Below are 15,773 nucleotides of genomic sequence, written 5' to 3'. Positions count from 1 at the left end.
CCACCATGGTTCTCGTGCAGCTAGCAGTGCCTGAGGTTAATACCCTTGGGAGGAAAGTGACTCTGGAGAGAGCAAGTTATCTTGTTAACTCTCCTATAATCTCGCCCCCCCCTTGCTTCCTCCCCCCCCATAGGACCTCCCGACCCTCTCTCCTTAATCTCAAACGAAGAAACGCTGCCCACTGTCCTCTCCGGAGCATTTGAGGTCTTGCCCCTCGGCATATGGCCTCATGAGAATTTGGCTCAGACTCTTATGAAAATTCTCCACAGGTTTGGATGTTTCTTATGTCAAAACATGAGTAGGAATATTTTCCCATTGGTTTGTATTCCTTCCTGCATTAACTATGGGTCCACCTTGTTCATCAATTTTCTCCTATTAAGAATTTAATGATTTTCTTACTAGTTTGCCTGAGTATTTTATTTTATGTTTTTACTAGAGGCCCGGTGCACGAAATTCGTGTACAGGGGCCGGGGGGGGGGGGGGGGCGGGGTGTCCCTCAGCCCAGCTTGCACCCTCTCCAAACTGGGACCCCTTGAGGGATGTCCGACTGCCCGTTTAGGCCCGATCTTGGTGGGATCGGGCCTAAACGGGCAGTCGGACATCCCTCTCACAATCCAAGACTGCTGCCTCCCAACTGCTCGCCTGCCTGCCAGCCTGATCACCCCATAACCACTCCCCTGACAGCCTGATTGATGCCTAACTGCTCCCCTGCCAGCCTGTTTGCCCCTAACTGCCCTTCCTGCAGGCCTGGTCCCCCCTAACTGCTCTCCCCTGCAGGCCTGGGTCCCTCCCAACTGCCTTTCCCTGCTGGCCTGATGGCCCACAACTGCCCTCCCTTGTAGGCCTGGTCCCTCCCAACTGCCCTCCCTGCTGGCCATCTTGTGATGGCCATCTTGTGTCCACATGGGGGCAGCCATCTTGTGTGTTGGAATGATGGTCAATCTGCATATTACTCTTTTATTATATAGGATAGAGGCCTGGTGCACGGGTGGGGGCCAGCTGGTTTGCCCTGAAGGGTGTCCTGGATCAGGGTGGGGGTTCTTTTGGGGCGTGGGGCGGCCTCGGCGAGGGGCCTGTGGTGGTTTGCAGGTCGGCCACGCCCCCCGGCGACCCAAGTGGAGGCCCTGGTATCTGGGGTTTATTTATCTTCTACAATTGAAACTTTGTAGCCTGGAGCGGAGCCAAGCCTTCTGCTTGCTCCGTGGCGGCAGCCATTTCTATTGGGATTTATGTATCTTCTATAATTGAAACTTTGTAGCCTTAAGCAGAGGCCTGGGCCGGCCAGGGTGTGCGGAAAGCTTGGCTTCCTTCATCGCCGGGGGCAACCCTAGCCTCCTGCTCTTTCCAGCTCCGTGGCTGCCGCCATTTCTGTTGGGCTTATGTATCTTCTATCATTGAAACTTTGTAGCCTTGAGTGGAGGCCTAGGCCAGCAAGGGCAAGCGGAAAGCTTGGCTTCCTCCATTGCCAGGGAAACCCAAGCCTCCCTCCTGCTCTCTGTGGTCGTAGCCATCTTGGTTGGGTTTATTTGCATATTCACTCCTGATTGGCTGGTGGGTATGGCTTGTGGGTGTGGCTTGTGGGTGTAGCGGAGTGATGGTTAATTTGCATATTACTCTTTTATTAGATAGGATTTTTTAAAATACATTTTTCTTGATTTTTGAGAGGAAGGGAGTCGGAGAGAGAGATAGAAACATCAATGATGAGAGAACCATTGATGGGCTGCCTCCTACACAACCCACACTGGGGATCAAGCCTGCAACCTGGGCACGTGCCTTGACCAGGAATCAACTATGACCTCCTGGCTCGTAGATCAATGCTCAACCACTGAGCCATGCTGACTGGGCTGCCTGAGTATTTTAAATACTAAAGATTATATTCCAGTCAAGGGCACATGCCGGGGTTGTGGGCTCAATCCCCAGTAGGGGGTGTGCAAGAGACAGCCAATCAATGATTCTCTCTCATCATTGATGTTTCTATCTCTCCTTCCCTCTCCCTTGCTCTCTGAATTCAATAAAAATATATTTTTAAAAAAGATTATTAACTCTTCATATTGGTGGCAAGTACTTTTTTCCTGGTTTGTTTTTTTGCCCATTAATTAATGATTTTCAGTGCTTATAGAAGATTTATGACTATTCAGTTCATTTTTTTTAAACATAGATAGTTCTTTCCCACCTTATTTTTAAAAAATATTTTTGTTTATTTTTGGCAAGAGAGGAAGGGAGAGGGAGAAAGAGAAACATCTATGTGAGGGTTGAACATCGATCAGCTGCCTTCTGCACGCCCCCAGCTGGGGATGGAGCCTGCCACCTGGGCACGTGCCCTGACCGGGAAGGCTTTCCGTGCACAGGACCACACCCAACCACTGAGCCACACAGCCAGGGCCCTTCCCATCTCACGATCAATCACCGGAATATTAGTGGTGACTTTGTTTTCCCCTGGGAAGGGAGATTATAAATGAAATTTCTTGGTGGTTCTTATAATTTCTATACTTAACGTATAATAGCAAACAAATAGTCTTTTAGAACAAAGAAGGGGAATTGGAAAGACTCCCAGACCAGATTAGAAAAATAAACTAATTAAAAAATGAAAATGCTGTGCTGTTTACTTGGAGGAAAAGCGAACAAAAGCCCCCGTCCACAGGCCGCGGCCCGTGCGGGGCGGGTTACCTGCGTTCTGCTCCATGCTCTCCTTGATGCCGTCCAGCAGCTCCTGCGCGTCGTCCACGTTCTCCTCCTCCTCCTCCTCCTCCTCGTCATCGTCTTCTTCCCCTCCTTCCCCTCCGAACTTGGGGGCCACGATGGCCTCCTGCACACCACAGGGTCCTCCGGTTGGCCGGTGCCCTGCACTCGTTTGCTACTCACTAGTCAACCTGCCACAGGGGGCGGGGTGCTGGGTGGGGGGGCATATGGGAAATCTCTGAACCTCCCTCTCAGGTTTGCTATGAACCTACAACTGCTCGAAGGAAATAAAGCCTTCCTTTAAAATCGCGTTCAGTAGCCCTGGCTGGTTTGGCTCGGTGAATAGAGCGTCGGCCTGCAGACTGAAGGGTCCCAGGTTCGATTCTGGTCAAGGGCACATGCCTGGGTTGTGGGCTGGATCCCCAGTAGGGGGCGTGCAGGAGGCAGCCAATCAATGATTCTCTCTCATCATGGATGTTTCTCTCTCTCCCTCTCCCTTCCTCTCTGAAATCAATAAAAATGTATAAAAAATAAAATAAAAACACATTCAGTAAATAAGCTGAGAATACCCTGAGAAACATACGTCAAGAATAAAAGAAAATAAACAACTTAAAAAGGTGTCACAACCCAAGTGCCCCCGAAATGGAGGACTGGGTAAAGGAGGCGCGCTGCGTGTGCGGGGTGGAACCCCACTCAGCGACAGGAAAGGGGGGGCCAGCAACACGGACGGACCCTGAGAGCGTTAGGCGAAGAGAAAGAAGTCAGAATCGGCTGAGAACCCTGTGACTTCACTCCTATGTGGGACATAAAGCGGGAACTGGAGAACACAGGCAGCAGTGTGGTGGCTGCCAGAGGGAAGGGGTGGGGAGGGGGGGTCCTAACATACGGTGACGGTGGGAGAAGATGTGCCTTTGGGGGGTGGACACAGGGCACAGCTCTTGTAACGTAGAAACCCACACCTGAAACCTGTATGTTCATGTGGACCGACGTCACCAATCAGTTTAATAAGGAAGGAAGGAAATAAATAAAGCTCCCACCCAACAGGGAGAATGGAAGATGTACTTTGAGCAACAGCTGGCGACGGACTAAACCCCAGGGCCACCCCTGGAAGTGGCTCCGTCTCTCGGAGAAGAGCCCGTGGGCCTCGGAGTTTTCACAGCGGGGCCAGCGATAGCCGGCCCTGAGGGCAGCGCACCCCTTTGTAGGAGGTCATGCGCCCCCAGTGGCTTCTTTAGCACACGGCTAAGGAAAGCACTTTTTAAAACAGGGAAAAGCGATGCCCTGACCGGTTTGGCTCAGTGGATAGAGCGTCAGCCTGCGGGCTCAAGAGTCCCAGGTTCGATTCCGGTCAAGGGCATGTACCTTGGTTGCAGGCACATCCCCAGGAGGAGGCGTGCAGGAGGCAGCTGATCGATGTTTCTCTCTCATCGATGATCGATGTTTCTCTCTCATCGATGTTTCTGACTCTCTCTCCCTCTCCCTTCCTCTCTGTAAAAAAATCAATAAAATATATTTAATAAATAAATAAATAAATAAATAAATAAATAAATAAATAAAACAGGGAAAAGCGATACCAGCTTCGCGATGGCTTCGGAGATGACCTCCTTGAGCTTGATGTGATGGATCTTGTAGTACTTGGCCAGCACTTCCGAGACGCTGGACTTCCCCACGGCGGGAGGGCCGAGGATGCAAACCTTGATGGGCTGGGAGAGGAGGTGAGGATCACCAGCGAGCTGGGCACAGCCGGCAGCTACAGAGCACTGGTCCCGCCAGGGTCGGGGGGGGGGGGGGGGCTTCAGAGTCTCGGACCCTGCGAGGCTAACCCTCCGGTCCCTTCCTCCACGTGCGAAGTGAGCATGACCGGGCGTGGGAAGCGGACACGCAGGTACGTGCTCAGGAAGAGGCCCAGAGCACTGAGAGAGCAAGTGCGCGCACAACCCGCTGCGGTTGCACAGCTGTGCTGCTGCTGCGGGAAAGACAGCAAAGACAGGGACGAGTTTCTGCTCTCGGGCACACAGTGCCCAGTTCATTGCCTCGTGAGTATTGTTTCTGGACTGAACTTGGTCTTTAATTATACGTTCCTTTTTTTATTTTTTATTTTTTTATTTTATTTTATTATTTTTTTAAAGAAGTATGTGTCTATTCCTTTTACTTTTTTTTTTTTATATTTTATTGCTTTTTTTACAGAGAGGAAGGAAGAGGGATAGAGAGTTAGAAACATCGATGAGAGAGAAACATCGATCAGCTGCCTCCTGCACACCTCCTACTGGGGATGTGCCCGCAACCAAGTTACGTGCCCTTGACCGGAATCGAACCTGGGACCTTTCAGTCCACAGGCCGACGCTCTATCCACTGAGCCAAACCGGTTTCGGCAAGAAATCAGCTACCAGAGTTGGCAGGATACGAACCTACGTTCCTTTTTAACACAGACCATTTGCTCTAGTTTTAAGCCCGCCCGCTGTGGCTCAGTGCTTGATGGTCGACCTATGAACCAGGGGGTCACGGTTCAATTCCTAGTCAGGGCACATGCCTGGGTTGTGGGCTCCATCCCCAGTAGGGGGAGGGAGGGTTTGGGGGGGGCGTGCAGGAGGCAACCAATCCATGTGTCTCTCTCACATCGATGTTTCTCTGTCTCTGTCTCTCCCCCTCCCTTCAACTCTCTCTAAAAATCAATGGGAAAACATCCTCAGGTGAGGATTAAAAAAAAACAAACCCAAAAAAACAAAAACAAAAACCATTTTCTCATGTAATGTTCACTGTCACCTTTGTAGTGCTTCCCTGGAATAAATCTAGAGATCTGGACAAGTGCTGCTTCAGAGAGGGCGGATGGTCCGTAGGCCATTCTAGCTGAGCTCACGTCCCAGCTCGGATGAATCCCTAACTAGTCATGTGACCTTGAAGAAGTTGCTCTGTCTCTCGAGCCTTGGTTTTCACCTCTATACTATGGAGATAAGAATATCTGCCTTCAGCCAAAACCAGTTTGGCTCAGTGGATAGAGCGTCGGCCTGCGGACTGAAGGGTTCCAGGTTCGATTCCAGTCAAGGGCATGTACCTTGGTTGCAGGCACATCCCCAGGAGGAGGTGTGCAGGAGGCGGCTGATCGATGTTTCTCTCTCATCGATGTTTCTAACTCTCTCTCCCTCTCCCTTCCTCTCTGTAAAAAATCAATAAAATATATTTTAAAAAAAAGAATATCTTCCTTCAACAGTTGTTATGATGAAAATGACCAGCCAAGCCCTAACCGGTGTTGCTCAGTGGTTAGAGCGTCGGCCTGCGGACTGAAAGGTCCCAGGTTCGATTCCAGTCAAGGGCATGTACCTTGGTTGCGGGCACATCCCCAGTAGTGGGTGTGCAGGAGGCAGCTGATCGATGTTTCTCTCTCATCGATGTTTCTAACTCTCTATCCCTCTCCCTTCCTCTCTGTAAAAAATCAATAAAATATATTAAAAAAAAAAAAAAAAGAAAAAGAAAATGACCAGCCAATCTCCTGGCCAATAGGATGGAAGTGAGAATCAGACTTCTTCCCCCCCCCCTCCCCTCCCCGCTCCCCCCTCCCCTATGTACACCTGGGACTGAAGCAGGCCTGACAGTAAGACACTAGATTTCTTTTCGTTACGTAGACAATCCTGTGACAGTCAGTCTGGAACTTACTATCATGTTCCATGTGCGTCAAGCATAACAGTTATCATCTCTGTCAGCTTTAAAAATGTTCCTATCCGGTTGACAGGACCGAGATAATGCACATGTAGGTGCTGAGACCTGGACAAATGGCTCAACCTTGGAAAAAGAACTTGACTTTGGAAACTCGGCCACGGCAGAAGGCCGTGCTCCCGGCGCCGTGAACGCGCGGCACGCTGAGACGGAAGCAAGCGGCCGTAGTTACCAGCAGTCCCCTGCTTTGCTTGTACTCTCTGAGGATGCTGCTGATGTTGTCCACAAAGCCCGCCTGGGAGACCCAGCGGATGTTGAAGTTCTCCTTCACGAAGAGCGCCTCCATGCGCAGGTTGACCAGGAGGTGGTCGATGCTGTCTTGCTGGGAGACAAAGGCACGTTAGAGATTTGTCTCTTTCTGTCGACGGCTCTGACAGGCCCAAATCTATTATTACTAGAGCGCACTATGCACCCCACCACACGGGCCAGCCACCCCGCAGCGTGGGCATGGACAGAGGAGCGCCCCCCCCCCCCCCCCCCCCCCCCCCCCCCCGGCCACCGCGCGCTCCTGAGGGGCAGCAGCCTGTCCTTACATGAGCCGCTCGGAGTAGGAAGATACTGGAAGTGCCAGCATAAAGTTTCTCCTTAAAAATGTTTAACTGCATCTCCTTCTGGAACAGTGCAACCCCATGGTTCAAAAACCCCTGAGAACAGCCCGGCCGGCGTGGCTCGGTGGTTGAGCATCAGCCTGTGAGCCAGGAAGTCACGGTTCGATTCCCAGTGAGGGCACACGCCCAGGTTGGGGCCTCCATCCCCGGTATGGGGCATGCAGGAGGCAGCTGATCGATGATTCTCTCTCATCATTTATGTCTCTCTCTCTCTCTCTCTTTCTCTCTCCCTTCCTCTCTGAGGTCAATAAAGATACATTTGTAAAAAATCCCCAAAACAAAAGCAGAGGGGAATGGCCCCTTGGGCGCCATGGCCACCCACCCACCTCTGCTCCCCCAGTGATGCCCCCGCTTTCAGAAACATCCTCAAAGGCAGTTTTGGTCCATTCATTCCTGAAAAATTAACCCTAAAGCTGCACCGAAGAGCACACTGCGTGACAAGCCGCACTGTTTCCCGTGGGGTGGAATCAGAATCGCCGCCTCCCGCGAAGTTTGGAAAGAGGCCAGAGAGGATGACACCCACCCAGTGTCAACACCACTGTCCCTGGCGAACATTTCCTGGCCACGGCCTCAGAGAGTTCAGGGCAGAAAACAGGCTCGGAGAGGAGAGGAGAGGAGAGGAGAGGAGAGGAGAGGAGAGGAGAGGAGAGGAGAGAAGGGGAGGGGAGAGGACAGGGAAGGGGAGGGGAGGGGATGGGAGAGGAGAGGAGAGGAGAGGAGAGGAGAGGAGAGGAGAGGAGAGGAGAGGAGAGAAGGGGAGGGGAGAGGACAGGGAAGGGGAGGGGAGGGGATGGGAGAGGAGAGGAGAGGAGAGGGGAGGGGAGAGGAGAGGACAGGGAAGGGGAAAGGAGAGGAGGGGAGAGGAGAGGAGAGGAGGGGAGGGGGGAGGACAAGAAAGGGGAAAGGAGAGGAGGGGAGAGGAGAGGAGGGGAGAGGAGAGGAGAGGGAAAGAGAGGAGGGGAGGGGAGGAGAGGGGAGGAGGAGGAGGAGAGGAGAGGAGAGGAGGAGAGAGCATTGCTTTAGGGCAGACAGCTGGCTGCCTGGAGGAGCGGAGGAGCTGGGAGCCCGGCATCCTGACCCCGAACCCCGCAGGCACCACGCCCCCAGGAAAGGGGAGAGAAAGAGCGCCTCCTATACTGACTGTCAGGTCCTTGGTGAGGAGAGCGTTTTCTTTGAGCACTTTCTGGGTTTTCCCGGGGCCGGTGTGCCTGCTGATGCACTGCGAGAGAGCGAGAGAGGGAGAGAGCGGGGAGTGTTATTCAGGTTACCTGCCAGGTGGTAACATACAAGTCCTCAGAGGAAGGCAAACGTAACGGAATGCCGATAAAAGAATACTGCACAACAGAGGGGAGCGCACGGAGGGCACCCCGCGGCGGCACAGGGGGCACCCGTTCCCTGCTTCACCATCCCCATTGCACGGGTGGGGGGGCACCCGTTTGTGTGATTCACCATCCCCATTGCACGGGTGGGGGGGCACCCGTTCTCTGCTTCACCATCCCCATTGCACGGGTGGGGGGGCACCCGTTCCCTGCTTCACCATCCCCATTGCACGGGTGGGGGGGGGCATCCGTTCATGGGCTTCACCATCCCCGCGGCGTGCCGGGATGGAGAAGAGAATGGGAAAGGCCCCGCTCCTGCCCTCGGGAAGCTCCTGTCTGAAAAGGCGGGCAGAGCTGTGTGCACAGATGCGTACTGTTCGCAGCTGGCGAAGGGGGTGCTGGGGAAACATCTGGCTTGTGCAGGACGCAGGGAGGAGGCAGGGAGGGTGCAGAGGAAGGCTCTGAGCCGGATGTTAAAGGTGGGGGGGGGCGGGAGCAGGCCAGCGTGGCTCCCAGGTGCCTGTGGCTTTGGCTGGGGCGGCCGGGCCTAGGGAGGGAGGCTCCACAGACCCAGAGCTCCTGGAAGCTGCCGGGAGGTTTGGAGAACGTGACCTTCAATACATTGAGGCGGCCCGGCCGGCGTGGCTCAGTGGTTGAACCAGGAGGTCGATTCCCGGTCAGGGCACAGGCCTGGGTTGTGGGCTCCATCCCCGGTGTGGGACGTGCAGGAGGCAGCCGATCCATGATTCTCTCTCTCATCATTGATGTTTCTCTCTCTCTCTCCCTCTCCCTTCCTCTCTGAAACCAATAAAAATATACCTTTTAAAAATACATTAATGAGGCTCATGTCCACAGACACATGTCCGTGTTCTAGTGAGTGCCTGTGTGTGTCCAGCCCGTAGCGGCCTTCCCTGCGGCCCTTCACGCAGCTCCTGGGGAAAGGCCACTTGGCTGTGTCTCCCCAGCACGTGGACTGCAGGTGCAGGCGGGGAGCTGGGTTTTAAGGGTGTTCTACCTGAGGAGGCCCCAGCCTCGTTAGCACACCTGCTTCCGTGACTATACGTAGAGGTGAGACGGATTAGGAAATGCCATTGTGGGAAACCGCCCATTGTCTTCACTAGCAGAGAGGTGTGGACAAGGAACCCGGAAGGCTGGTGGCCCTTGAGCCCTGACAAAGGTCAGAGCTACGCACCCACTGTTTAGTCCAGACAATGGTAGCTGGAGCAGCTTCCCCACCAGACAGTCACGTAAATCCTTCCTGATAAGACAGTCTGCCTGTTACTGCAAACTGCCTGCCTAAGGCTGTAGGTGTGTCCCAAACTGAATAAAAGGATGGCGAGGCCGGAGCCCAAGCCGAGTCCTTCCTCTTGGAATGGGCTCCTGCCTGGCCCCCCCAATTTCCAAATTATGATTTCTTGTCTCGTCTCTTCCATGTGCGTGCGGCCCCTTCTCCAGATCCCGAACCCTGAACCCCGAACCGTGCGGGACGTGGGAAATCACATGCCACCAAGCGGGGGACACAAGGGCTGTACCTTGACCAAGTCCTCCAGGGTCTGGACCGAGTCGTCCACGGCGACCAGGTAATGGACCTTCGGCACGTGGTCTATCACGTTCTGGATCACTCTGCAGAGCGCCGGGGAAGGTCGTCCCCGGGGGAGAAAAGCCAGGAGATCTAATAAACAGGCTGGCTGGGCTCATGTTAATGACGTAGAGCATCCCTTCACATCTTCAGAACCGATAACGTAACCAAGTAAAACCTCTGCAGAACAGACGGGCGCACTCAGCCCTCCGTGCCCGGGGTACACGCTGGCTGCAGCAGGCTAGGTGTTGTAGGGAGTGGAAGCTTATACGATTCAGGGGACGCTTCTTTTAGAAAAATAATACAACTTAAGATTAGGGCCTTTTGGGGTGGTGGGGGGCAATGGGGCGACAAGGACACATATGTCATACCTTAATCAATAAAGAAAAAAAAAAGATTTTAAAAAAAGATTAAGGCCTTGGAGGAGACCCGTGCAGGGAGGGGTCCTAAAGCTTCCTTTTCCCCAGTAAATCTGGGATTGGGACCAATTCACTCGTGGCCAGTGGATGAGAGTGGGAGTGGGATCTGGAAGCCAGAACCTCAGGGAAGAGCTGTAACTGTCCCCTTAACGGGGACGTGGTGGTGGTGGTGGGGGCGGGGGGATGAGTAGAGGGGTGGCGGAATCAAGCCCATGGCACCCAACATGTGGACCCGACGAACCACAAATAAAGTGAACCAGCGTTTGGCCTGTGTTGAAGTCGGGGTCTGCAAAGCTGGAGAGGGTCTCCGGGCCTGCGTGGAGCACAGAGCTGGGAAACTCTATGAGTGTGGAGGACATGTTAAGCGCGGCCCGCGTGGCTCAGTGCTTGAGTGTCGCCCTATGGACCAGGAGGTCATGGCTCGATTTGTGGTCAGGGCACACGCCCAGGTTTTGGGCTTGATCCCCAGTGGGGGGGGGGGGGGGGGCGTGCAGGAGGCAGGCAATCAAGGATTCTCTGTCATCATTGATGTTTCTCTCTCTCTCTCTCTCCCTTCCCCTCTACAATCAATAAAAATATATATATATTAAAAAAATACACGCACACACATACCCATGTGTTCATTTTACCTGTGGTTGCCAAAACCAACCCACTTCAGCTTTAGCGTTGGCTAGCTGATTCCTGGAATTTATTTATTTATTTATTTATTTATTTATTTAAAATATATTTTATTGATTTTTTACAGAGAGGAAGGGAGAGGGATAGAGAGTTAGAAACATCAACGAGAGAAACATTGATCAGCTGCCTCCTGCACACCCCGCACTGGGGATGTGCCCGCAACCAAGGCACGTGCCCCTGACCGGAATCGAACCTGGGACCCTTCAGTCCGCAGGCCGACCCTCTATCCACTGAGCCAAACCGGTTTCGGCTGATTCCTGGAATTTAAACCGGTGGGCTGGACCGCTCACCGGGGACAAAAGCAGATGGAACTAGGCCCCCAGAGTGCCCATGCCACGTTCTTCCTTTTCCAGAGATGTTCACCCTGCCGAACGGGCGTTTACAGGATGAACCTGAGCTTGTCATGGGACGTGTGGGGCTGTCAGAGGGTGGACACTGTTTCCCCAGATGCACATGGCGATAATAACAGGACCTTCCGCACCGCGTTGTTGTGAAGAATGAACACGGTGATACATGGCAGGGTCTCAGCCCTCCGTGAGTGCTCAACAAATGAGCTCATAAACCCGGGGTGGGCAAACTTTTTGACTCGAGGGCCACAATGGGTTCTTAAACTGGACCGGAGGGCCGGAACAAAAGCATGGATGGAGTGTTTGTGTGAACTAATATAAATTCAAAGTAAAGGAGCGGAGGGGAGAGCAAGAGAACCCTCCGCTCTTTCGGCTCCGCGGGCCAGATAGAACAGCCGAACGGGCCGGATCTGGCCCGCGGGCTGTAGTTTGCCCACGGCTGCATAAACCAACACCTTGGTCCGTGAATTCGAGGGCAGGGGTGTCTCCGGGAGGCGAATACTCACCCGGCTAGGTCAAGCACGTGAATTGCTGGAATTACATTGGTTCCATCTCCATAAACAGGCAATGCCGGGACCTCGCCCAACCAAGCCAACTGGAAGGAAGACAAGCACACAGCGTATTTTCCCCGGCACACGGTGTGACGCGGCGATTGCAGCTCACACACACACACTGTAGCCAGAGGCCCCGAGGGACTGCCTGCCTGCTGCCGTGGTCCTCAGAGGAAGCCTCAGGGACAGGTTTGGTCGATCGGTTCCAATGGGATTGATCAAATGCCATTTAAGAGAAATAAAGTGCAACTGCAGAGCTGAAATACTTTTCAAAACACCCGCCATCCCATCAGCTGTCTTTAACAGCCAACCGCGTGTGGCCTGCGTGCAGAGAAATGCCTGCCCGGGCACCATGCCTTTGAATGGAAGGAGATCCGCTTCACTCTATACTGTCCTGAGAGTGGTGACTCCAAGGGCCAAATGGGAAAGAAAAGCAGGGGCTCTGGTGGACACCCTTATTTCCCCGGGCTCTCTGCTGCTGGACTGGCACAGCCACGCCCGGAAGCAATCAGAAAGACCTCCAGATGCTGCCACCTTCCCGCAGAATTTTTAAAATCCTCGTAGTCATGGCAAAGGCATACCTTGAAAAAGAAATGTAAGATGCCTCCTTCCACTCCATACTGAAGTCCGGTGGCAACTACGTAAGTGGCGAATTTCTTCATCTAGGAGGCAAAATGCAGGGGAAAAAGCGAAGTGTGATGTTATCAATCCCGTTGAACCGGACTGTTTCTGTGGTTAAAAATGAGTACTTCAGGAAAGGCTCATGTCATGACCTCCTGGAGGCTACGGAAGTTTTGTTGAAGATAGAAATCGCGTCCTCCAGAGGGGATAATGGGCCCTGGCTGATGTGGCCCTGTTGGTTGGGCGTCGTCCAATGCACCAAAAGGTTGCTTGTTCGATTCCCCATCGGGGCACATACCCCGGATGTGGGTTCAATCCCTGGTTGGGGCGCATTCGGGAGGCCACTGATTGATGTTTCTCTCTCACATCGAGGTTCCTCTCTTCTCCTCTCTCTCTCTCTCTCTCCCCCCCCCTCCTCTTCCTTCCCTTACTCTAAAAATCAATTTTTAAAAATCCACCCTATGTAAGAGGGGAAAAAACAAAAAAGCATGTCAAATCCAGCCAAGGTTTTGGAAGGAATTCTGAAGGCCTTGTACTTCTCAAGGGTTTGTCTTTCAAATTTTTTTTTAAAAATATATTTTATTGATTTTTTACAGAGAGGAAGGGAGAGGGATAGAGAGTTAGAAACATTGATCAGCTGCCTCCTGCACACCTCCTACTGGGGATGTGCCCGCAACCAAGGTACGTGCCCTTGACCGGAATCGAACCTGGGACCCTTCAGTCTGCAGCTCTATCCACTGAGCCAAACCGGTTTCGGCTGTCTTTCAAATTTAAATTACCTGCTTAATCCAGATCCCAGAGCCAATCAAGAGCCAGGACATTAACATAACAAAGCACTGCCGGTGGGGGAGACGCTGGGCACTCTATAGAGGCAAAGGCAAACCCCACCCCACTGCCCGTCCTTTAAAGTGTCAGGGAGGGAACACCAGCTGAGGGAGGGGTGGGGACCGCACGGCAGCAGGTGAGGCGGAGAGTACAGCACGAACAGTCTTGCCAATCAGACCGCTGTAAGGTGTATTCTCAGCGTGAGTTCCCATTCCACACGGACCACCGTGCGTCTTGGCTCTGCCTGATTCACCCTGTACTCGAGCCATTTATGTAGCACTTCCGGAAGACAGCTAAGGCCTTTACAGGGAGTCTTTAGGGGTGATGACTGTTAGGGGGAAGTTGAGACGTCCCTTTCCCCTCTGAGTGCTGGGGGCAGAGCCCTTACGCTATCTCGAGAAAAAGAATTGGCTGAGATTTGCGTAGAAGAATAAGAGATTTTGTTGTTGTTAATCCTCACATGAGGATATTTTCCTGTTGATTTTTAGAGAGAGTGGAAGGAAAGGGGGAGAGACAAAGAGAGAGAAACATCGATGTGAGAGACACACATCCATTCGTTGCCTCTCGCACATGCCTGGACTGGGGCTGGGGATTGAGCCTGCAACCGAGGTATATACATACCCTTGACCAGAATCGAACCCAGGACCCTTCAATTAGTGAATCACATAAATAAAAAAAAATAAAAATCATGGATTTTCTATTAGGCGGGAATGTCCAATGTTTAGCAAAATACTACAGTTATAGGATTTGGAACTGGAAGAAATTTAGCCCGTCTTATCTCACCCCTTTATTTTATTTATTTTAACCCCCAAAGTTTAATAATTCGGCTACGGTTATACGTTAATGGGTAGGAAAGTGGCTACAAATTCTAATCCCATGTGGTTTCCTTCAGGTATTTTACGCCCACAGTGTTTGAATTGCCAAAGTAAAAAAAAATAATAATAATAAAATAAATAGTAGGACAGAACTTGAACTTGGGCACAAAGTTCCTAATGTAATATCCCCTAATACCACTAGGTGTCACCTTAGAGCTATTATTATATACCACTTGGGCAGGTCTTCGGCTACCGGGGAAAACCCAGTGGATGGAATCTTTAGGGGTTTGGGGCTCTAGTTAAGTCCTACATAAGCTCAGCGAGGATGGGGATAAGAGCACTTAGCTCGCAGAATTTTGAGGGTTACATGTGAGATACAGGAGGAAGGCACGAGGTACCCTAAGTAAAACAGCACAGTTCCTGGCAACCACGGACGAGCCTGCCATTTTATTTTTTTAATTTTTTTAAAATAATTTTTAAAAATATATATTTTATTGATTTTTCACAGAGAGGAAGGGAGAGGGATAGAGAGTTAGAAACATCGATGAGAGAGAGACATCGATCAGCTGCCTCCTGCACACCCCCCACTGGGGATGTGCCCGCAACCAAGGTACATGCCCTTGACTGGAATCGAACCCGGGACCCCTCAGTCCGCAGGCCGACGCTCTAGCCAGTGAGCCAAACCGGTTAGGGCGAGCCTGCCATTTTAGCTGTTAGAGTACGTATTCAACAGCAAGGACACTCCTGTCATCTATCTCGATAAACTGGAAGAGAAATAAAATAATTTCATTTATATATATATGATCAATGCTGCTGCCACAGAGGGCCAATAACGCTCCTGTTCCTGTAGACATGGCCTTCTCAGCTCTGCGGATGTCCTGGCAACGGGGGCGGGGGGGGGGGGGTGCCGGATGTGTGCAGATCAACTTTCTTGAATGACGGAGCTCTGGAGTCAGAAACCAAACCCAACCCAACCCGCCGGCCGATGGATCTAGATTTGAATCACAGCTCCGGCACTGGACCCCGCCTACCCGGCGCCCACATCTGTGAAATGGGGTCAATGTCACATGCTGACAATTCTGCTGCTGTGAGGAGCGGCTCAGACCAGGCCAGGCAGGGCTCAGAATGGTGCTCAGTCAACCCTGCCTACGTGACCCGGAGCAAGTTCCTCGCCCCCTGGAAGCCTGTCTCCTTATTTGTAACACGAGGTTAATATGCACGTTCCAGACTTGTCAGAAACAAACGAGAGAGATTCTGGAAAAGGGGAAATGAGATTCCCTCCCCTCCCCGATCCAACTCTGAGTTATTTGCTTCTTCTGGGCTAAGCAACCCTTTGGACCTACAGACTCCTTGATGGGTAGGAGCTTGTCTTTTATGGGGACCCGATACAAGTTTCCAACTTAGTGGGCTGGACCAGAACCTGGGTCAGGACGGTGCATCTTGGGGTGATCCTGAAGCTCAGAGATCTGTGGGTGTAAGGACGAGGAGACGGAACACAGATGTTGAACGAGTTGAGATGATGTATAAAAAGCACTCGGGCCAGTCCTGGCCATGCCCATTGCACGCTGCCCCCAAAAAACTATCCTTGCCCAACTGGTGTGGCTCAGTGGTTTAGCATCGA

General features: G+C 52.3%; 1 protein-coding gene across 1 annotated transcript in view; it reads right to left on the bottom strand.

Annotated features, from left to right (window-relative positions):
• The window catches only part of AK7 (adenylate kinase 7), a 50,738-nt gene that overhangs the window by 17,694 nt on the left and 17,271 nt on the right, over positions 1–15,773 (bottom strand). The window contains exons 6-12 of the mRNA XM_080672418.1: positions 12,473–12,553; positions 11,847–11,935; positions 9,850–9,940; positions 8,140–8,217; positions 6,563–6,712; positions 4,254–4,382; positions 2,668–2,806 (exon numbers count right to left, since the gene is read on the bottom strand). Coding sequence (XP_080528544.1) covers positions 2,668–2,806; positions 4,254–4,382; positions 6,563–6,712; positions 8,140–8,217; positions 9,850–9,940; positions 11,847–11,935; positions 12,473–12,553 — 757 coding nt within the window. The remainder of the gene's footprint in view (positions 1–2,667; positions 2,807–4,253; positions 4,383–6,562; positions 6,713–8,139; positions 8,218–9,849; positions 9,941–11,846; positions 11,936–12,472; positions 12,554–15,773) is intronic.

Source organism: Plecotus auritus, assembly GCF_963455305.1.
Source record: "Plecotus auritus genome assembly, chromosome: 1".
In the NCBI taxonomy this organism is placed as follows: Eukaryota; Metazoa; Chordata; class Mammalia; order Chiroptera; family Vespertilionidae; genus Plecotus; species Plecotus auritus.
Note: the sequence above shows the minus strand (reverse complement) of the source record. Positions and strands in the feature narration are given on the sequence as shown.